General features: G+C 59.3%; 1 protein-coding gene across 5 annotated transcripts; it reads left to right on the top strand.

Moving 5' to 3' along the window:
- The first annotated feature begins 1374 nt into the window (after nt 1–1374).
- SLC38A5 (solute carrier family 38 member 5) lies at nt 1375–22209 on the top strand. 5 transcript variants are annotated; one of them, XM_077840623.1, is made up of 17 exons: nt 1375–1565; nt 3172–3316; nt 12372–12567; nt 12798–12882; nt 13594–13709; nt 14207–14280; nt 14381–14473; nt 14797–14878; nt 15644–15726; nt 15836–15894; nt 16051–16197; nt 16531–16610; nt 17124–17224; nt 17468–17592; nt 18084–18228; nt 18444–18547; nt 18744–22209. In XM_077840623.1, exons 3-17 carry the CDS (start codon nt 12476–12478, stop codon nt 18846–18848), a joined length of 1491 nt encoding a protein of 496 aa, XP_077696749.1. In that variant the 5' UTR covers nt 1375–1565; nt 3172–3316; nt 12372–12475; the 3' UTR covers nt 18849–22209. The 5 variants fall into 5 exon arrangements, with proteins under 5 accessions (XP_077696749.1, XP_077696747.1, XP_077696748.1 ...); XM_077840622.1 differs by lacking the exon at nt 1375–1565 and adding an exon at nt 2681–2820; XM_077840621.1 differs by lacking the exon at nt 3172–3316.
- Nucleotides 22210–22603: the final 394 nt, after the last annotated feature.

Raw genomic sequence — 22603 nt, 5'->3', positions numbered from 1 at the left:
GCCGGGCTTGGCGAAGGGGGTCCCGCTCGGGCATTTGAGTGAATGTGCTACAGGAATGAAAGTGGAAATAAAAGGAGGAAAAAGTGGATGGTTGTGGCCGGGTTTGTTCATGGGCAGGGAAAAGAGAGAGGAGGGAGGCCCTAGGAAGTATCCCAGAGTCCTGGCTTCCAGCCCCCTCCTTCCCCTGCTCTAACGTACCAGACTCCCCTCCCCTAGCTGGGGAGGGAACCCAGGAGTCTTGGCTCTCACCTCTAGCCCCCACTCCAAGAGCCTGGAGCATCATGTTACTCCAGTTAGAGCCAGAACCCTTTGCTCCAGTCTGGCACCATCCCTATGAACTATCGAGGGGAGCAAGGGCTAGTGCTTAGAGCGGGGGCTGGATCCCAGGACTCCTGAGTTCTCTCCCTGGTGCCAGGAAGGGGGGGGGGTAGTCGGGTCTAGTGGGTTTGGACTGGGTTCTGTCTGTATCACCACTGCCCTGCAATGGATGCACTCAGGACTGTGGCCGTGTGTGTCATGTTCCTGGTACTGCAGTGACCTGATGGGTGATTCCCCCCGTTCTCTGTCACTTTGAGGCAGGGCTGGCAGATCTCGGCACCTATCCCTGGGTTACATCTCTAGGACTGTTCTTCTATCTGCCTCAACACCCCTTTCCCTGGGGCCGTTCATCAGATCCACCCCCGGCCCCGGCCCGTGTCTCCATGGAGCCTGGACTCCAGAGCAGCTTAATAAGGGAGTTTATCTGCTTGGGTCACGTGCTCCGGCCAGGCCGGGTGGCAAAGCCTTGGAGGTTTTCTTTAAACCACGCTGTCCCCTGAATTTCCCTCCATGACCCAGCCACTTCCCCTCCCAGGGCAGCCCTGGCCTGGCCGTCTCCGGCTCAGTTTCTAACCCGGCCAGGGCTGAGGGTTGCTGCCTCCCCTGGACCGTCGGCTGGGTTGCTGTGGTTTTCTGGGGGACCATGACGGTTTTTAAGCCCGGGACAGGAATTTTCTTTAACAAAAATTGAATAGGGTGATTCAAGTTATAAAAAGGAAAACATAAATCCAGGCTTGGGTAAACTGAGGCAGGGGCCTAAAGGATTAAAAGGACCCCTTCCTGCAGTAACCACTGGAGCCCACTCCCCTCCCAGAGCCAGTAGAGAACCCACGAGTCCTGCTCCCAGCCTCTCCCTGCCTGCTCCCAGCCCCCACTCCCCTCCCAGAGTTGCAGATTGAACCCAGGAGTCCTGGCTCCCAGCCCCCCCGCTTCTACCACCAGACCCCACGCCCCTCCCTAGGGATAGAACCCAGGAGTCCTGGCTCCCAGCCCCCCCGCTTCTACCACCAGACCCCACGCCCCTCCCTAGGGATAGAACCCAGGAGTCCTGGCTCCCAGCCCCCTCTCCGGTCCCCTCCCACAGCCGGATGTGCCCCAGGCTGGTAGGGCCTCCCCAGCAGCGTGGTCCGTGCGATCTGATGCAATGGTAACCTGATCCCTTCCCAGCGCAGCCAGCGCCCGAGCCCGGCTCCCCCAGTCCGCTCGCCCCGCCGCCCGCGCCCGGTCCCCTCCGCGCTGCGCCCAGGGTGAGTGATGGGGGCCCGCCACGGGGGGAGGGGGGACTCTGCCCGGGGCGTCCGGACCTGCCAGCGCTTGGCTTGTCCCAGCCTGAGCCCCTGGCCTCTCTTGTGGAGCCAGCTGGCCGGCTGCTCCCCACCCAGGGCCGGGGAGAGAACCCAGGAGTCCCGGCTCCCGGCCCCCCCGGCTCTAACCCACCAGACCCCACCCCCCTCCCAGGGCCGGGGAGAGAACCCGGGAGTCCCGGCTCCCAGCCCCCCCGGCTCTAACCCACCAGACCCCACTCCCCTCCCAGAGCTGGGGAGAGAACCCAGGAGTCCCGGCTCCCAGCCCCCCCTGCTCTAACCACCGGACCCCACTCCCCTCCCAGAGCTGGGGAGAGAACCCAGGAGTCCCGGCTCCCAGCCCCCCCTGCTCTAACCACCGGACCCCACTCCCCTCCCAGAGCTGGGGAGAGAACCCAGGAGTCCCGGCTCCCAGCCCCCCCTGCTCTAACCACCAGACCCCACTCCCCTCCCAGGGCCGGGGAGAGAACCCAGGAGTCCCGGCTCCCAGCCCCCAGCCCCCCCGGCTCTAACCCACCAGACCCCACTCCCCTCCCAGAGCTGGGGAGAGAGCCCAGGAGTCCCGGCTCCCAGCCCCCCCTGCTCTAACCACCGGACCCCACCCCCCTCCCAGAGCTGGGGAGGGAACCCAGGAGTCCTGGCTCCCAGCCCCCCTGCTCTAACCACCGGACCCCACCCCCCTCCCAGGGCCGGGGAGAGAACCCGGGAGTCCTGGCTCCCAGCCCCCCCGGCTCTAACCCACCAGACCCCACTCCCCTCCCAGGGCCGGGGAGAGAACCCAGGAGTCCCGGCTCCCAGCCCCCCCGGCTCTAACCACCGGACCCCACCCCCCTCCCAGAGCTGGGGAGGGAACCCAGGAGTCCTGGCTCCCAGCCCCCCCTGCTCTAACCCACCGGACCCCACCCCCCTCCCAGGGCCGGGGAGAGAACCCGGGAGTCCCGGCTCCCAGTCCCCCCTGCTCTAACCCACCAGACCCCACTCCCCTCCCAGAGCTGGGGAGGGAACCCAGGAGTCCTGGCTCCCAGCCCCCCCTGCTCTAACCCAGTAGACCCCCATTCCCCTCCCAGAACCAGGGAGAGAACCCAGGAGTCCTGGCTCCCAGCCCTCCCTGCTCTAACCACCAGACCCCACTCCCCTCCAAGAGCCGGAGAGAGAACCCAGGAATCCTGACTGCAATTTTCCAACTTCAAAACCAGAGGTGACTGTCTTCCAGCGGCTATTCCCTGTCTGAGTAGCTGGGAGGGAGTGGGGTTTGGTGGGCTGGGAGCCAGGACTCCTGGGTTCTATGCCCGGTGAGGGGAGTGGGGGCACATGGTTAGAGCAGGGGGGACTGGGAGCCGGGACTCCTGGGTTCTCTCCTGGCTCTGGGAGGGGAGTGGGGTCTGATGGTTAGAGCAGGGGGGCTGGGAGCCAGGACTCCTGGGTTCTCTCCCTGGCTCTGGGAGGGGACTGGGGTCTGGTGGTTAGAGCAGGGGGGCTGTGAGCCAGGACTCCTCTTAAATGTTGAAAAGTTGCTTGGCAAATTTGAACGGTCTCTTTCTTTTTGGAGAATAATTGGCCACCGGACAGAGCGGCGTGAGTCCGAGGCGTTAAGAGGGAAAGAAATCTAAGGAACAAGGCGAATAGTGGCCGTGGTGCCAACTATTGGTGAGGAGTTGAGGAGTCACGTTGATCCTGGAATTAGTGGTAACAATGTAAGTACTCAGGTTGTTTGTAGTATTAATGGAATTGATTTGGGTTTCGGAGTGATATCAAGTTGAGTAGTAACTAGCTGGAGTATTGGTGGTATCTATCTGAGTAGTGACTCTTTGGAGTATTAACGTTAGCAATTCGTGTAATCACTCCATAGTGTATTAGTGGTATTGATTTGGGTAGTAACCATCTGGAGCATTAGTAACTCTTTGGAGTATTAGCGATATCAATTTGACTAGTAACTCTGGAGTATTAGTGGCATTGATTCAAGCAGTAGCTAGTTGAAGTATAAATAACTAGAGTATTAATGTTATCGATTTGACTGGTAACTCTGGAGTATAGTTAAATCAATTTGGCTAGTAACTCTTTGGAGTACCAGTGGCATTGATTCAAGCAGTAGCTAGTTGGAGTATTAATAACTAGAGTATTAATGACAGGTTTCAGAGTAACAGCCGTGTTCGTCTGTATTCGCAAAAAGAACAGGAGGACTTGTGGCACCTTAGAGACTAACCAATTTATTTGAGCATGAGCTTTCGTGAGCTACAGCTCACTTCATCGGATGCATACTGTGGAAACTGCAGAAGACATTATATACACAGAGACCATGAAACAATACCTCCTCCACCCCACTCTATGGGCTATCACCAGCAGGAGAGTGAGTTTGTGGGGAGGGGGGGGCGGAGGGTGAGAAAACCTGGATTTGTGCTGGAAATGGCCCAACTTGATGATCACTTTAGATAAGCTATTACCAGCAGGAGAGTGGGGTGAGAGGAGGTTTTGTTTCATGATCTCTGTGTGTATATAATGTCTGCTGCAGTTTCCACGGTATGCATCCAATGAAGTGAGCTGTAGCTCACGAAAGCTTATGCTCAAATAAATTGGTTCGTCTCTAAGGTGCCACAAGTCCTCCTGTTCTTTTTAGAGTATTAATGCTATCAACTTGACTAGTAAATCTGGAGTATAGTTAAATCAATTTGACTAGTAACTCTTTGGAGTACCAGTGGCATTGATTCAAGCAGTAGCTAGTTGGAGTATTAATAACTAGAGTATTAATGCTATCAACTTGACTGGTAACTCTGGAGTATAGTTAAATCAATTTGACTAGTAACTCTTTGGAGTACCAGTGGCATTGATTCAAGTAGTAGCTAGTTGGAGTATAAATAACTAGAGTATTAATGCTATCGACTTGGCTGGTAACTCTGGAGTATAGTTAAATCAATTTGACTAGTAACTCTTTGGAGTACCAGTGGCATTGATTCAAGCAGTAGCTAGTTGGAGTATTAATAACTAGAGTATTAATGCTATCAACTTGACTGGTAACTCTGGAGTATAGTTAAATCAATTTGACTAGTAACTCTTTGGAGTACCAGTGGCATTGATTCAAGCAGTAGCTAGTTGGAGTATTAATAACTAGAGTATTAATGCTATCAACTTGACTGGTAACTCTGGAGTATAGTTAAATCAATTTGACTAGTAACTCTTTGGAGTACCAGTGGCATTGATTCAAGTAGTAGCTAGCTGGAGTATACATAACTAGAGTATTAATGCTATCGATTTGGCTGGTAACTCTGGAGTATAGTTAAATCAATTTGACTAGTAACTCTTTGGAGTACCAGTGGCATTGATTCAAGCAGTAGCTAGTTGGAGTATTAATAACTGGCGCATTAATGCTATCGACGTGATTAGTAACTCTTTGGAGTATGAGTGATGTCCATTTGAGTATTAACTTGGGAACACTGGCTGTATCCATTTGACGAGTAGCCATTTAGAGTATGAGAAACTCTTTGCAGTATTAGTGGTATCAGTGTGAGTAGTGATCCTTTGGTAACTCTTTGGAGTATTACTTGTGCCAATTTTAGTAGTAACTACTAGCAATATTAGTGGCATTGATTTCACTAGTAACCCTTTGGTGTGTTGGTGGTGCCATTTGGCTAGTAACTCTTTGGAGTAACAGTGGTAACAATTGGAGTAATAACTAAGTAGTAATGGGGCTTACAATGTGGGTAGTGACTGGAGAATCAGAGGTAACAACGGGAGTGGCGGGGATGGCTGTATTATTGGGAGCAGTGATGGGGTTATGGTGATGTTACTGAGCAGAATACTTGTAGGATTAGTGGTTATAACGTCAGTGGCTACCACGTTCCCACAATTAGCGACAATGTCAGTAGGCTCAGTCAGGGGGTTATGGTGTTGGAGTCTGAGTGACAACGTTCACTGTCACTGTGTTTGTGGCGTTGTTAATGATGCTGTTTCTTGTAGCAGTAGCAACAACATGAGTGATAACGGTTTGGAGTATTTTCTGGCAACAGCGTGAGCAGTAACAGTGTAGCTAACACCGTCCGTAGCAGGAACAGCGTTCACAGCGTTGTTGACGGTAACTGTGTGTAGCTGTTTGTTGTAGCAGTAGCAACAACGTGAGTGATAATGGTTTGGAGTATTTTCTGGCAACAGCGTGAGCAGTAACAGTGTAGCTAACACCGTGTGGAGCAGGAGCAGGAATGGCGTCTGGAGCATTGTGGAGGGTAACAGTGTAGCTAACGCCGTGTGTAGCAGGAACAGCGTTCACAGCGCTGTTGACGGTAACCGCGTGTAGCACTAGCAGTCACGATGTCTGTTGCGCTGTTGAGGGTAACGGTGTTGCTAACGCCGTGTGTAGCAGGAACAGCGTTCACAGCGTTGTTGACGGTAACCGCGTGTAGCACTAGCAGTCACGATGTCTGTTGCGCTGTTGAGGGTAACGGTGTTGCTAACGCCGTGTGTAGCAGGAACAGCGTTCACAGCGCTGTTGACGGTAACCGCGTGTAGCACTAGCAGTCACGATGACTGTTGCACTGTTGAGGGTAACGGTGTTGCTAACGCCGTGTGTAGCAGGAACAGCGTTCACAGCGCTGTTGACGGTAACCGCGTGTAGCACTAGCAGTCACGATGTCTGTTGCGCTGTTGAGGGTAACGGTGTTTCTACACCTTTCTCCCTGACCCCAGCCTCTCTGCGGCCCGACGGACGCTGAAGGCCATGTCTCAGGGAACACCCCCGCTGGGGGCAGGTGTAGCCTGCCAGCCGCAGCGGTTGCAGGAGAGGCAGTAATGCTGGGGAGAGTACCAGTACTCAACAAGCACTGTCCTGTGGCCAGCCCTGAAGCCGGGTCCCTCTGTATCTCGCCTGCAATGTCACAATTACGGAGTAGGCGCGGCCGGCTTGTTAAGGAGGCAATTGGCTCCCGAGGGCAGATCCGCCCCCCCTCCCCCCCCGGGCTGGGAATTGTGAAAGGGACACTCTCTAATGGGGGGGGAAGGGCGGGGAAGCACATGGGGGGGCGCCTCTGATGGGTGGGGCACGTGTTGTGATCCAGCGATTAGCTTATCCAGCTTCCCAGGCCACGGCTGGCAAGGGCCCTGGGGCACCGGGGTGGGGTGTGTGCGTGCGGGCATGGGGTCTGCAAGGGCTCTGGGTTTAACCCCTCCCCTCCTGTCTCTTCTTGATGCAGTCCCTGACCTTGCCCAACAGGGGGTGCTGTGGGGAGCAGGGCAGGGCACTAGCTGGTGTGGGGGAAGCCAAGGGAGGCTGTATTGGGGGACAGCAGTGCAAGGCCACTGCGGCTCCCACTGCTTCCCCGGCTCTGACCAGCCCAGGCTGGGTCCCATCCCTGGCTCTGGGAGGGAACTGGGGGCTGGTGGTTAGAGCGGGGGGGCTGGGAGCCAGGACTCCTGGGTTCTCTCCCTGGCTCTGAGAAGGGAGAGGGGTCTAATGGTTAGAGCAGGGGGGTCGGGGGCTGGGAGCCAGGACTCCTGGGTTCCTCTCTGCCTGGTAATTAGCTGTTCCTGACTCTGACACACCCTCAACGGCTGCTAACTATAATTATTTTAGTGCCCCCCGGATATTTTAACGAACACCAGAATAATTACAGCCAAATAGCCACGAGGCCTAATTAAAACTTCCGTCAGATGCAAACCCATCCGCGTCAGGGCCCGAAGGGGAAGACGAAGGCAGGACGCGGCCCCGAGACGCACCCGCCACCGGCCCTTATAGAGACATGAATCCCAGTGGCTTGTGTGTACACATCACAGTGCTCAGCGGAAACTCCCACGGCTGCCAGCTGGACCGGGCTCTCCCCCGAGCCGGGCGCTCCCCCCACAGCCAGCGTCCTGCCCCACAGCGCCCCCCGCTGGGAGAGGCCAGGGCTGGAGTAGCTGGGTCCAGTGGGTTGAAGTACCCAGCCCCCTCCTGCTCTTACCACTAGACCCCACTCCCCTCCCAGAGCTGGGGAGAGAACCCAGGAGTCCTGGCTCCCAGCCCCCCTGACCCCCTGCCCCACTCTAACCACTAGGTGTGGTATGTTTCATTAGTGGGAGGGGGTGTGTGTTTGCGGGTGTGTAACCCCTGCTGGAGAGGACAAGCCCTGCTGTGTGGGTGTGGGTGTGGGTCCGGGTCCATGCCTACATGTTGTGTTGGGAGGAAATAGAGATGTGCGTGTGTGGATTATGTGCGCCATGGGACTGGCAGGTGTGTGATTGCATTGGGGACAGCTGGCTCTGTGTGTGTGTTGGGGATAGGCAGGTGTGCATTGATCAGTTTTGGGGTGAGAGGTGCGTGTGGTGTGTTGTGTCGGCAGGTGTGCGGTTGTACTGGGCACAGCCAGCTCTGGGTGTTGCGTGTGTGTGTGGGGAGGACACAGGAGGTGACCTGTATGTGCGCTGTGTTGGAGGAGGTGTTGTGGTGCGGACCCAAGAGGCTGTATGTTGCGAACACTTTAGCGTGTGTGTTGAACTGGACGGTTGTGTGTTGATCTGTGTGTGTTGGCAGAAGGGGGGGGGTCGTGCTGCAGTGGGTGTTAGTGTCCAGGGCCAGCAGGCTCTGTGTGAGCGTGTGTGTGTACGTCAATCTGTGTGTGTTGTCTAGGGCCAGCAGGTTGTGTGTTGTGTTGTGTTGTGTTGTGGGGGGGGTGTCGTTGTGTAGGGCCAGCAGGGGGTGGGGGTGGGGGTGTTGAGCTGGGTTGTGTTGCAGGGGGTGCTGTGCTGTGCCGATCTCCACGCTGTGTGGCCAAACTCACACCCGCCCCAGCCCCCGCCTGCGCAGGGGTGTGATTGGCCGGGGTGTGCACGTCTCTGGGCGGGGGTGTGCGGCTGGGGGAGCGCGCGTCTGGCCTACGGGGTGTGCGACCCCCCCACACACACACCTGGCGCGACCCCGGATCTCCCCCTCTGGCCTGTTCCCGCCTCACGCCCGGGTGAGTGTGCAGCGCCGGGTGCGGGGGTGCGGGGGGGGTGACACAACCCCTGTTGCAAGGCCACGAGGCAGTTGCATCAGCCACGGGGGGGGGGGACGGGGGACGGGACGGGGGGCGGCAGAGCCCGGGGGGGGCGCGGCGGACGGGGGGGGGGCACTGCATCGTCACATCCCCACAACAAGATCACCCCCCCCAGCCCCTAACTCAGTGCCGGGGGGCGGGCTCTGCAGACAGGGGGGGTGTGTGGGGGAGGGCGGGCTCTGCAGACAGGGGGGGTGTGTGGAACCCAGAGCTTTGGGGGGGGGTGTCGGGAACTGGGGGGGGGCGCTCTGGTCTTGGCTAGTTTCTCTCCAGCAGTCAGTGGTTAAATCCCAGGCTCCCCCCTAACGCCCCCCCTCCTCCCCTCCCCCACTCCTCTGGAGCCAGCAACAGCCACGTGTTCGCATCCCGCAGCTGCCCGGGAGCCGAGCAGGAGCCCGGCTCCGGGAGGGGAGGGGCGGTCTAGTGGTTAGCGTGGGGAGGGGGCGGGGGGCTGGGAGCCAGGACTCCTGGGTTCTCTCTCACACGCTCTGGGAGGGGAGTGGGGGCTAGTGGTTAGAGCAGGGGGGCTGGGAGCCAGGACTCCTGGGTCCCCCCACATTAGCAGTGACCAGCCAGACGCTGGGGGGGGGAGAGGGGAGCTAGGATCATGCGACAGGGACCCTGCACATGACCCCAGCACCCTGCTCCCCTCCCCGAGCTGGGGAGGGAACCCAGGAGTCCAGGCTGCCAGCTCCCCCCCCCCCCGCCCCGCTCTGGATCTGCACCCCACCACCACCACCTTCCCAAGGACCCTTTTCAGGTATGGGCCGTGGTTAACCCCTTTCTGCCCGGACCCCAGTGTAGGGGTGCTGAGAGGTGAATCAAAAGTTTTCCAACCACTCCAAAGCCTTCGAGGCAAGACCGCTTCTGGGTGAGGGTCACCTGAAGGGACCCCAGGACTCCTGGGTTCTCTCTCCTGCTCTGGGAGGGGAGTGGGGACTGGTGGTCAGAGCAGGATGCCTGGGTCCAGCTTTTGGGGAGGGGGAAGTGGGGCGGAGCCAGAGGGCGGGGCCCAAGCAGGGCGGGCCATTGCCATCCTCTGGGGCGGGAATGGAAAGGCAAGGCAGGGACCCTCCGACTGGGACTGATCTGAGCGGGGAAGTAGAAACCAGGCGTTCGGGCTCCCAGTACCGCCCACCCTGCACACACCTGCTCCAACCACTAGACCCCACTCCCCTCCCCAAGCCAGGGAGAGAACCCAGGAGTCCTGGCTCCCAGCCCCTCGCGCCCTCCCCCCCCCAACCACTAGACCCCATCAGCCTCTCAGAGCCAAGAACAGAACCCAGGAGGCCGGGTGCGGCCGCCAAGTCCGGAAGAATCAGGCATCAAAGTTAAGCCCCAGCATGTGGGAAATGCAGGAATGGGCGCAGCTCCTGCCCTTAGGGGGAGCCAGGCGCCTTCCCACCCCACCCAGCCGAGATGGGCGCACAACCCGCCCCGGGCGGCCGGTGTTCCCGTCCGTTCCCTGGCGCTCGGTTCAGGAAGACGTCAGCCAACCCGCTGACTCTGAGCCCGCCCCTGCTCTCGCACCAGACCCCACTCCCCGCCCAGAGCTGGGGAGAGAACCCAGGAGTCCTGGCTCCCAGCCCCCCCTTGCTGTAACCACCAGACCCCACTCCCCTCCCAGAGCCGTGAGTTTGTTGGTGACATTCTCTCTGCCCCATCATGGAGGGGAAGTGTTGTTGAGTGGTCGGGAAGCTACTCCAGGGCTCCCAGGACCTGGGATGACTAGCGGTGCCTCAGTTTCCCCATCTGAAAAATGGCAGACCGGGGGGCTTCTTTCTGATCAGCTCATTGCATTCACCAGGAACAGCTTGGCTCTCTCCAGCTCTGGGCTCCCCCCCCCCCCACCCCACTCCCCAGGCAATCGGTTCCATTATTGCTTTGCTCTCGGTGAAGAGGAGGAAGGGATGAGTCACATGAACCCCTCCAAGTGGTTGGTGTGGCAGGATGGATCGGGCGAGGTTTTTCTGGCAGAGATCGGGAAGTGTTACTGCCAGTGGACAAAGCCTCGTTTGTAATTCTGCTCACGCGTGTTAAGGATTGGGAGAGGCGAAATTGTCCATTTTATGGCACTCAGTGTGTGCAGGTTTCATCAGTCAAAGGGAATTAGGCACCGAAACGCGCTTGAAGAGCCGGGCCTGACTGATTCGAACATGGGACGTTTCACTGGGAGGAAACTGGGTTACTTAGGACGTTTGAAACGGACAGAAATCGGAATTTAATCATCAAAAAGGGAGACGTTTCAAGAAAGGGGCTAATTAGAAACTCTGAAATATCAAGATTTGGAAATTGGATTGATTGGATTGAGCGGCAGATTCCAAATGAGGTGGCTTGGATGAATCAGGCCGTTTTAAAAAGTGCAAATTTCAAAAAAAAAAAAAAAAAAAAGTCAATTTTGAAAATGAGGAAAAGAGGGTTGTTTGGGAAATTGGAAATTGAAGCAAAGGGCAGTCATTAGAACTTTTGAAATGTAAAAAATGGAAAGATCTGGTTAGTCTGATGAGAAACATTTAACATTTCAAACATTTTAAAAAGTGAAAAGGACATTTCAAATGTCGAACGTTGCCAGGTTGGACACTTCCAAAATAAATAACTTGGCCTAATGAGATGAATGGACGTCCCGGTGTTTTTCAAGTATTTTCGTTAGCAAATCTGATGTTTCAAAATGAGGGACATGGATTAATTGGAAATGTCGACATTCCAGAAATAGAGCAAAAGGTTATTCAAGACATTTTCAATGTCAAAAATAGAAAACGTGATTCAGTGAAAACAGTTTGAACTTGGGAATATTTGCTTGATTAGAAATCAGATATTTCAGCACTAGATCACTGGATTGTTTAGTGAAACCGACAGTTCCAAACGTAACACGTGTTTTCATTAGGAAATTTGAAATGTCAAAATGAGAGAGAATTGATTCACTGGACAAACTGCGGCTTTGGAATGAGAGAACTTGAAGGAGAAATGTCGGCGTTTCCAAACATAGAAAACGTGGCTGCATTTGAAAAAGTGGCGTTTCGAACGCAGGGGGAAAAGGGACCATTCAGGAAATTAGCTCATGTGGCAAAGTGTAACTTTCAAAGGAGAAAATCGGCTCCGTTAGACGACACGACGTTGCGCAATTCAGAACATTGAGGCTTAACGACCCGAAAGTTCCCCGAGACGTTTTGGGTGAAAGTCTCAGATTGAGCAAAAAGGCCAGGTTTTGATGGGAAAGAAACCAACAACTTTTGGATGCAAAATTCTTGATTCCGTTGCCCTCGGCTATGCGGGATAAACACGAATCTCAGCTGTACTGCTGTCACGGGCCAGTTTGCGGTCAAGACAGGGTGTTTTGCCAAAAGATCTGCCCTGGGGTTGTTTCCGGGAGGTCGCTGAGACAGCGTGATATCGGAGAGCGGGTTAGGTGATCCCGGAAGTCCTGTCTGGGCTTGAGATCTGTGAATTCTTGAGGGGGGTGACGCTGTCCCTGGGGTGGATCCGTCAGGGCCATTGCCTCTTTGCGTTCAAATTCGTCTGTGGGATCCCGGCTGACGGGCAGCGGCGAATCTTGTGTTCACGCCATTGGCCCTCCTAGGAGACTGTCCCCTGCTGCCCGCGCCGCTCTAACCACTAGATCCCACTCCCCTCCCAGAGCTGGGGAGAGAACCCAGGAGTCCTGGCTCCCAGCCTCCCAACCCACGCAGGGATTGAGCTTCTCCTTCGTTTGGGTGGGGGCATTCCTGCCTGATCCCTTTCTCTGGGTTTCTAGGTGGGAAGGTGACCCCGGCGCTGCGCCCCAACAGTGATCTCTGACACCCCGCCCCCCCCGTACACGCACCTCACGTCCACACCCCGAACTGGCCCGCGTCTGCCATGGAGCTGCAGAAGATGGAGGAGCAGGAGGGGCTGGAGATGTTAAACGGGTCTGTCCCGGAGTGCGACAAAGCCAGCAGCCTGGAGGATGGGTGAGTATCGGGGGGGGGAGAGAATGGACAGGGGGGATTGGGGGGCTAGTGGGGGGAGTAATGGGGGTATCTGGGTGAGTAACCAGGGCTACTGGGGGCGGCTGGGTGGGCGACCCCCGCATTGGGGAGGGGGATGCTCTAAATGGGAAGCGCCTGGGGAGCTGCGCTGCGGAAGGGACCCAGGCATCCGAGCTTGCAGCCCTCTCACCCTGCAGCCCTTCCCCTGGCAGGGACCCCACGGCGGAGGTGACAGCGGCCGAGCAGGAGGGCTTCCTGCCCCACGCCGCCGGCAAGAAGCTGAGCCAGTTCACTGACGTAAGTGGGACCCAGGCGTCCGGGCCCTGATGCAGAGCCGATCCCACCCCCCAGCAGCCAAAGCCCTTGACTAGTCCCTCCCCTCTTTGACCCCTGCTCTTTGACCTTTCATTGGACCCTTGCCCGCTGTCCCTTTAATCTTCGCCCTTTGACCTTTCGCCGATTCCTTGCCGGGTGTCCCCTTTGACCCCTACCCTTTGACCTTTCGTTGATTCCTCACCCTGTGTCCCCTTTAACCCCTGACCTTTCATTGATTCCACACCCAGTGACCCCTTTAACCTCCAGCCTTCACCCTCTCCTCATTGTCCTTTGCTTTTTGACATCTGAGGTTGCCCCGCCTCTTTTCTCATTGACCTCTGACCCTTGCCCTCTCCTTGTCATCTCTTGCTTTTTGACCTCTGACCCTTGTGCTTTCTCATTGCCCTTCCTCTTTGGCCTCCCAGTTGTCCTTTGACCTCTGACTCTTGTCCTCACCTTGAAGTGGTTTGATCTTTGACCTCCGACCTTTGCCCTCTCCTTGCTGACCTTTGCTCTTCAGTGTATGACCCTTGCCCTTCTATTGACGCAATGTGTTCTTTGACCTTTGTCTGCTCTGTTAATTGCTTTGTTCTTTGACCCCTGACCCTTGCCCTTTCCTCACCATCCCTTGCCCTTTGACCTCCGCCCTCCCCCAGGCTCTCACCCCGCCCCGTCTCTCTCTCTTGCCCACAGTTCGAGGGGAAGACGTCGTTCGGGATGTCGGTCTTTAACCTCAGCAACGCCATCATGGGCAGCGGCATCCTGGGCCTTGCCTACGCCATGAGCAACACGGGCATTGTGCTCTTCGTGTGAGTGCCGCCCCCCACAGGGCACTGCCTGGGGGAAGATCGCAGCTCCGGGGTCACTGCCTCCCCCCACAGGGCACTGCCTGGGGGAAGATCGCAGCTCCGGGGTCACTGCCTCCCCCCACAGGGCACTGCCTGGGGGAAGATCACCGAGCTGGGGCCACTGCCTTCCCCCCACAGGGCACTGCCCGGGGGAAGATCACCGCGCTGGGATCAGCAAGATATACTCCTTCTCCACCAGGTGGTGTCAATGGTTGGGAGCTATAGCAGAAGGAACCAGGACTCCTGGGTTCTCTCCCCGGCTCCGGGAGGGGAGTGGGACCTAGTGGTTGCGGGGGGGGGGGTCTGGGAGCCAGGACTCCTGGGTTCTCTCCCCGGCTCCGGGAGGGGAGTGGGACCTAGTGGTTGCGGGGGGGGGGGGGGTCTGGGAGCCAGGACTCCTGGGTTCTCTCCCTGGCTCCGGGAGGGGGACTTACACCTGCCCACCATTCTCTTGGCAGCGTGCTATTGATCTGCATCGCGCTGCTCTCCGCGTACTCCATCCACCTGCTGCTGAAATGTGCTGGCGTCGTAGGTGAGTCGAGTGGGGGGAAGCTCCCTGCTCCTCCAGCCCTGGCCTCGCCCAGCGGGAGGCGCCGACGCTCTCTAACTCCCGTCTCTTTCCTCCCGCGCAGGGATCCGCGCCTACGAAGAGCTGGGTTACCGGGCGTTCGGCCCGGGCGGCAAGGTGGTGGCGGCGGTGGTCATCTGTGTGCACAACACGGGAGGTGAGAGTTGGATCTAGCCGCTAGACTCCACTCCCCGCCCACAGCCGGGCAGGGAACCCAGGCATCCGGGCTCCCAGCCCCCCCACTTCCAGCTGTAACCCACTAGACCCCACTCTCTGCCCAGAGCTGGGGAGGGAACCCAGGAGTCCTGGCTGCCAGCCCCCCCTGCTTAAACCACTAGCCCTCACTCACCTCCCAGAGCCGGGGAGGGAACCCAGGCGTCCGGGCTCCCAGCCCCCCTGCGCTAACCCACCAGCCCCCCACACCCTGCCCAGGGCCGGGGAGGAAACCCAGGCGTCCTGACGTGGGTGTTTCTCTTGCAGCCATGTCCAGTTACCTGTACATTGTGAAATACGAGTTGCCTTTAGTGATACAGACGTTCCTGGGCCTGACGGAGAACACGGAGTGAGTGAGATCGCGCGGGGAACCGTTCCCGCCCCACTGCCAGCCGGCCCCCTGCCCTGTGGCCAGATGGGAGCCGGCGCCCCCTAGAGGGGAAAGGCCCCGGGCCGCATTCCTGTCTATAAATGGGGACATCTGGCTCTCCTGTTCACACGCCTTCCCTGCCCGGGCATGGTGCCCTCATCCCCTACAGTCAGCCTGGCCCCCACACCCCACTCCCCTCCCAGAGCTGGGAAGAGAACCCAGGAGTCCTGGCTCCCAGCCCCCCCGGCTTTAACCACTAGACCCCACTCCCCTCCCAGAGCTGGGAAGAGAACCCAGGAGTCCTGGCTCCCAGCCCCCCCCTGCTTTAACCACTAGACCCCACTCCCCTCCCAGAGCTGGGGAGAGAACCCAGGTGTCCTGGCTCCCGGCCCCACGGATTGCATCAAGCCATGGAGAAGGAGCTCCCTAATTCCATAGGGTTCCTGGTGGGTCCCATAGAAGGTTCTAGTTCCCTGCCCCCCCCAAGAGTTTTGCCCCCACACCTGTGTCACCCGGGGCCATTCCTGACCCTCCCCTTGCCCCGCACCCCGATATCCTGCTCCTGAGGAATCGGCCGGCCCAGAGCAGGAGCATTTCCCTCCTGGCCCCGCCTCTCCCAGCAGGGGGCGCTGTGGAGTGCCGGCTGCCTGGGGGGGGCGGGGGGGGCGCTCCTGGCTGCTCCATCCCCACCTCCCCCTGCGGGGGGCGCTGACCCCCCCCCCCCCCGGTGTGTGTCTCTCGCAGGAACTGGTACATGAATGGCAACGTGCTAATTATCATCGTCAGCGTCTGTGTCATCCTGCCCCTGGCGCTCATGAAACATCTCGGTGAGTGTGGGGCTGGGTGTGTGTACGGGGGGGCGCCCGCCCCCCCCGCCCCCCCCCCCCCGGCAAGGGTCAGCCCCGCGGGTCTCACCCTCTCTCCCCTCCCCCACAGGCTATCTGGGGTACACCAGCGGCCTCTCGCTGACCTGCATGGTCTTCTTCCTCATGTCGGTGAGTCCGCCCTGCCCCCCCCACCCGCTGCCCCTCCCCCGCCTGCCCACCAGGGAAAGAACCCAGGAGTCCTGGCTGGCGGGAGGCGGGGGTAACCCCCCTGCTGGGGAAGGGGTGTCTCTCACCGCCTCCCCCCACCCCATGGCTCCCCCCCAGGTGATCTACAAGAAGTTCCAGATCTCCTGCCCGCTGAACGGGACCGAGCCTGTGACATCCCTCGTCTACTACAACGGGGACAATGCCAGCTCCGCGGGCACCGCTGGGGACGAGTGCATGGCCCAGACCTTCACCGTCAACTCCCAGGTGAGAGCGGGGGGTGGGGGCCAGTGGTTAGAGCCGGGGGGGGCCGGGAGCCCGGACGCCTGGGTTCTCTCCCACCTCTGGGAGGCGAGTGGGGTCTGGTGGGTTAGAGCAGGGAGGGCCAGGAGCCCGGACGCCTGGGTTCTCACCTGGCTCTGGGAGGCGAGTGGGGTCTGGTGGGTTAGAGCAGGGGGGGCTGGGAGCCCGGACTCCTGGGTTCTCACCTGGCTCTGGGAGGCGAGTGGGGTCTGGTGGGTTAGAGCAGGGAGGGCCGGGAGCCTGGACTCCTGGGTTCTCACCTGGCTCTAGCAGTCAGCCTTTCTCCTCCCCCCACAGACGGCGTACACCATCCCCATCTTGGCTTTTGCATTCGTCTGTCACCCAGAGGTGCTGCCCATCTACACAGAGCTACGCAGGTGAGGGGCGGGGAGGGAAAAGGGGTGGGTGGGTGGCCGGGGGAGGGCACGGCCAGGTGGGTTCAGGGAGATCAAGTCACTAACGCTGTTGTTATTGACGCTCAGGGGGCGGGGGGCCCGGACTCCTGGGTTCTCTCCCTGGCTCTGGGACGGGAGTGGGGTCTGGTAGCGGGGCTGGGGGCCTGGACTCCTGGGTTCTCTACCTGGCTGTGGGAGGGGGAGTGGGCTCCAGGAGGGGGCGTGGGAGTCCGGACTCCTGGGTTCTCTCCCTGGCTCTGGGAAGGGAGTGGAGTCTGGTAGCGGGGCTGGGAGCCCGGACTCCTGGCTTCTCTCCCTGGCTCTGGGAGGGGACTGGGATCTGGTAGGGGACCTGGGAGCCCGGACTCCTGGGTTCTCTCCCTGGCTCTGGGAGGGGAGTGGGGTCTGGTAGGGGACCTGGGAGCCCGGACTCCTGGGTTCTCCCCAGCCAGCCCCCGGGGCAGGGCGGTGTTTGACCCATCTGTCCCCCGCCAGGGCCTCGAAGCGGCGCATGCAGAACGTGGCGAACGTCTCCATCCTGGCCATGTTCGTCATGTACCTGCTGACGGCCATCTTCGGCTACCTCACCTTCTACGGTAAGGCAGCGCGGGGCTGGGCCCCCAGCAGGGGGCGGCAGGGTCCCTTCCCAGGGCCCGGCTCCCGCTGCACTGACCCCATCAGTGCCCCCTAGCGCCCCCTCTGCCCAGCCATTTCCCCTGCAACCCCACCGCTATGGCTGCGTGTCCCTCCCCGATCCTCCACCCCTCACCCTGTCCTGCGTGGGGCCCGGCTGGGCTCCCAGCTAACGGCCGGCCCCCCGGCCCTTCCGTCTCCCGCAGGGAACGTCGAGTCGGAAATGCTGCACACGTACAGCGAGGTGGATCCCCTGGACCGGCTCATCCTCTGCGTCCGACTGGCCGTGCTGATGGCTGTCACGCTGACGGTACCCGTGGTGCTCTTCCCGGTATGTCTTCCGGCTGCCCCGCTCCAGAGGTGGCTGCATCTCGGCGCTGGGCAAGCTGTCTTGGTGTGGCGTTATGTGCGGCTGTTCCCCAGCTGCCCCGCCCCAGAGGTGGCTGCATCTCAGCATTGGCCGAGCCGTCCCCGTTCAGCATTATGTGTGGCTGTTCCCCAGCGGCTCCGCCACAGAGGTGGTTTCATCTTGGCACCAAGCGAGCTGTCTTGGTGTGGCGTTATGTGCGGCTGTTCCCCGGCTGCCCCGCCCCAGAGGTGGCTGCATCATGGCCCTGGGCAAGCTGTCGTGGTGTGGCGTTGTGTGCGGCATTTCCCCGGCTGCCCTGCCACAGAGGTGGCTGCATCTCAGCATTGGCCGAGCCATCCCTGTTCAGCGTTACGTGTGGATGTTCCCTGGCTGCTCCGCCCCAGAGGTGGCAGCATCTCAGCACTGGGCGAGCCACTGCCATATCCCTGACCTCTTTCCTTGTCTCCTCCCAGATCCGCAGAGCCATCCAGCAGCTACTCTTCCATGGGAAGGATTTTAGCTGGGTTCGACATGTGAGCATCGCTATCGGCCTTCTGTTCGTTGTCAATCTCCTCGTCATCTTTGTCCCTAACATCCGGGATATCTTTGGAGTCATTGGTAAGTCCCTGGCTCCAAATGGGCTGGGGGTTGGCCCTCCAAGGCGAGCCGTCTCCGTGCAGCGTTACGTGCGGCTGTTCTCCACTTGCCCCATCCCAGAGGTGGCTGCATCTCAGCGCCAGGCAAGCCCTCCCCGTGCGGCGTTACGTGCAGCAGCTGCCTCACCCCACCCCAGAGGTAGCTGCATCTCAGCCCTCTCTCCTCTCTCCTCCCAGGCGCCACCTCTGCCCCCAGTCTCATCTTCATCCTCCCCAGCATCTTCTACCTCCGCATCGTTCCCAGTGAAAAAGAACCGCTGAGATCCAGGCCAAAAATCCAGGTACCCACCGCTGGGGGGCGCAGTGCCCTGGGGAGTGGGGGGCGCCATTCTGTGGCGAGCAGAGGGCTCGTTTGGGGGGGTGCCATGCTGTGGGGAGTGGGGGGCTTGGCGAGGGGGCCGTTCTGTGGGGTGGGGGCAGGGAGCTGGGCTGTACTTGCTGGGGGGTCTCACCTTCTGCTCCCCCTCTGCCCCCCAGGCCGCCTGTTTTGCTGCCCTCGGCTTCATCTTCATGGTGATGAGTCTCAGCTTCATCGTGGCTGACTGGGTGACGACCGGCCGCAGCAGCGGCGGGGGGCACTGACCCGCCCCCCCATCCCCCGGCACAGACACATGGACCCCACTGGGCCAGCTCGGGGGGCCCAGACGTCACGGGGGCAAGGGCACCACCGCCTCCCACTGGCTCTCGCTGCGCTGCAGCCATGGCAACGCTGAGACCGGTGCTAGGGCCCGCCCATTGGCCAACTGTCACCATGGCAACGCTACAGACCCTGGCATCAACTGGTGTCCATGGGAACGGCGCCAGTGCTCTTCCATCGACTGTTACCGTGGCAATGCTGCAGCTCCTGGTTTCCATGGGAATGGTGCCAAGGTCCTTCCATCGGTCGACTGTTACCGCGGCAACGCTGCAGCTTCTGGCAGTGACTGGTTTCCATGGGAATGGCGCTAAGGCCCTCCTATTTACGCCCTGTAGTCATGGCAGCCTCCCATTTCCATGGGACAAAGGTCCTGATTGGGCCATTGGTGCCATGGCAATGGCAGGTTCCCCACGACTACTGAGTCCCCTGACTACAGCACAACCGGCTTCTCCTTAGCTCCCTGTCGCCGTGGCAACGTGGCAGGTCCCCAGAGAAACAACACCAGGCATTTGTTGCCGTGATAACGCTTTGGTTACTGCTGGAGTGGGTGGGTGGGGGATCCCATAGCAACAGTTCCCTCCAGACAATGCCTCCCACCTCTTTGGTTCCCATGGAGACAGGAACACCCCCTCTCCCCCGCTTGTACTCATTCCCTGGCGTCAGTCGAAGAGGGACTGTGAATCTGACTGTGCCAGGGCGGGGGCCGGGTGAGTCCATGGTGCTCCCTGGGCGACAATCTAATTTATTGCTCTTATTTAATTTGGAGCCAGCAGCCAGACCAAAGAGTGATGCCAGTCTCACAGTTGGGGCTAGTATCGTGACACCCCCCCAGGATTCCTGGGTCCCTTCCCTGGCTCCAGGAGGGGAGTGAGGTCCAGTGGTTATAGCTGGGGGGGAGGGGCTGGGAGCCAGGACTCCTGGGTCCTATCCCCAGCGACGGGGCCACGGACCGTCCACTTTTTGTGCCTCAGTTTCCCCACCAGGAGATAGGGGCGTGTTCCCATCCTGCTGAGGATTAACCCTCGAGCGTCTGGATTCTCCAGGGCTGGAGGAGATGCTGTTACTGTTACAGCAATGGGGGAGGTAGGGGTGAGCGTCCCATGGAGCCTCAGGACTCCTGGGTTCTTCCCGGGACGCCTGGCTTCCTGAGCGGGGCTGGGGGGAGGGGAAGCCATGCGCCTTCAGACCTGTTTTCTGCCTGGGACAGTTCCCAATTGCAGAATTCACCCCACATCAGCACCCTCCCCCCACCACACAGGAGGTGTCGGGGTGGGCGTTTAATCGAACCCTGGGTCTCCTTTCTCTTTTCAAACTACCTCACCACCCAGAGACAGGCCCAGGGTCACTAACGCTGCTCGCCCCAGCCCCTTCAGAGAGCAAAGGGTTAAGGGCGGGGCTGTCAAGGGGGGGGCACCCCCCTGATCACGGGGTGGGAGGCAATCCTGGTACAGGCGCCCCCTCGGAGCCAGAGAATGCTCTGTCTGCCCTGTCGAGAAAGCCCGGGGCCTCCGCTTCCTCCTTCAGAAACGGCTAGATCTCACCCCAATGGCTCCTTCTCCCCTCTAGAAAAATCCTCGTGCCTACATGTTTTCCTCCAGAAACCGCTAGTTCCCACCCCGCCGCCTCCATCTCCCCCCTAGAAAAATCCCGACACCTCTGCTTCCGCCTCCAGAGATCTCTAGACCCTGCTCCAGCGCCTCCGTCTCTCCTCTAGAAAAGTCCATGTCCTTCTCCAGGAACCTTTCGATCTCGCCCCAGTGCCTCCACCTCCTCTCTAGAAAAATCCCGATGCTGCCACTTCCTCCTCCAGAGAGCTCTAGATCTTGCCCTGACGCCGCCATCTCCCTTCTGGAAAAATCCCTCATGCCTACATGTTTTCATCCAGAAACCTCTAGATCCCACCCCGATGGCTCCATCTCTGCTCTAGAAAACCCTGGGGTCTTGCGTCCTCCTCCAGCGATCTCTAGATCCCACCCCGATGGCTCCATCTCTGCTCTAGAAAACCCTGGGGTCTTGCGTCCTCCTCCAGCGATCTCTAGATCCCACCCCGATGGCTCCATTTCCCTTCTAGAAAAGCCCCAATGCCCCCACCTGCAGCAGAGCCCTCCACCGCAGCAGCCTTAGCATTTAATGCCTCTTCAGCCCAGTGCCTTAACAGCCCCCCGGCCTCTGGTGCAGCCCCCTCCCCTCAAAGTAGCCATCTCCTGCCCCCCAAATTCTACCCCAACCCTGGCCATTCTGCCCCGCTGTGGCCCACTTGCCCCCCTGCCCCGACACAGCAGTTATATTGGCAGAAAGGGGCCCTATAGAGAATCAGGACTCCTGGGTTCTCTCCCTGGCTCTGGGAGGGCAGTGGGGTCTAGTGCTGAGAGCTGGGAGCCAGGACTCCTGCTCTAACCACTCCAATATTCCCTTTCTCCAGGGACAGGTTCCCTGGAGCCGAAGGAAACTGACATTCTGCCAGCCAGGCGGGGAACACCCCCCTCCCCCCCAAAAAAAAATGTGGCGACCATGCAACCAACTCAGAGAGACTGATCTCTTTTATTGGGCCCACAACTGGGGAAAGAGACAAGTTTCCGAACTTCTGCAGAGCTCATGTCCCTCCCCTGGGAGTCGGGCCGGTAAAAGACATTACGTCCCCCACCTTGGCTGTGTCATGTCCAGGCAACGCCGCCAACCCCCCACCAAAAAAATGTCCTTTTCCGGAAGGAGAAACAAAAAAAAGACCATTTTGGAAAGCGGGATTTTTGCCCCCCATCCGAGGGTCCAAAAACTTGGCTTTTCCCCCTTACTAACTCTCAGGACGTTTTCCAAACCGTCGGGTTTCCTTTTTGAGGCCCGGTGTTGCCTGGGGCTCGGGGACGCTGGTAGAAGGGTCCCGGGTTCAGATTCTGGGGTGGATGGGTTCCAGGCCTGGTTAATTCAGGGCTGGCCTGGATGGGATAATCACACCGGGGCTGGCTCCCCCACACTGAAAACCTTCATCCCGCCAGCCCCTAAAGTCGGCGTCTCGGTCTATTGATCCTGCCTGGATTCACGTGACTCCAGACGCCCGAGGCTTTACGGAGATAAAAGGGCCCCTTGAAGCAGCTTTTCGGTCAGCACGTCTGGCCTGATCCTGTCCCCAGCGCTAGTGACAAAGCCAAAAGACCCCCCTGCTCCCCATTGCAGCAGGGGTTCCCCACCCCCATGGCTGGAGGGGGGGGGGATGCTGTGGGGAGGGGCACCACAATGTGAAAGCGATGCAGGGAGCTGGTGGCTTTTGTAGGGTAGCTCTGGGTTTCAATAAATAGCAACCAGACTTTCCCCCCTGCCTGAGCTGTCTGTGTGTGTGGGTCAGAGGGAAGGGGGGTGGGGGAGTGTGACATGCTGGGAGGGGGCAACTTGGGGGGCTACGAGGGGAGAGGGAGGCTGGGGGTTATGAGGGATGGAGGAGGTGGGGAAGGGAGGTTGGGAGTTGTGTGAGCATGGAGGAGAGGTGTTAAGGAGGGGGGGCTGCAGGGCAGATACAAAGGGGGGGGGAGCAGAGGGCAGGGCAGGGGGGTTGGGGGCAGGGTCCTAGCTGTACATTACCCACCAGAGAGAGGCAGCTGGAGCCAGTCCCCCAAACAGCCCCTCCCCAACAGCACAGCTAGGCTGCCCTCCTCTGACTTGGGGGGGGGATCCCCACAACCTCAAAGGTGCATCATACTCAGAAAAT

This window comes from Eretmochelys imbricata, chromosome 23 (genome assembly GCF_965152235.1).
Source record: "Eretmochelys imbricata isolate rEreImb1 chromosome 23, rEreImb1.hap1, whole genome shotgun sequence".
Lineage (NCBI taxonomy): Eukaryota > Metazoa > Chordata > Testudines > Cheloniidae > Eretmochelys > Eretmochelys imbricata.
Note: the sequence above shows the minus strand (reverse complement) of the source record. Positions and strands in the feature narration are given on the sequence as shown.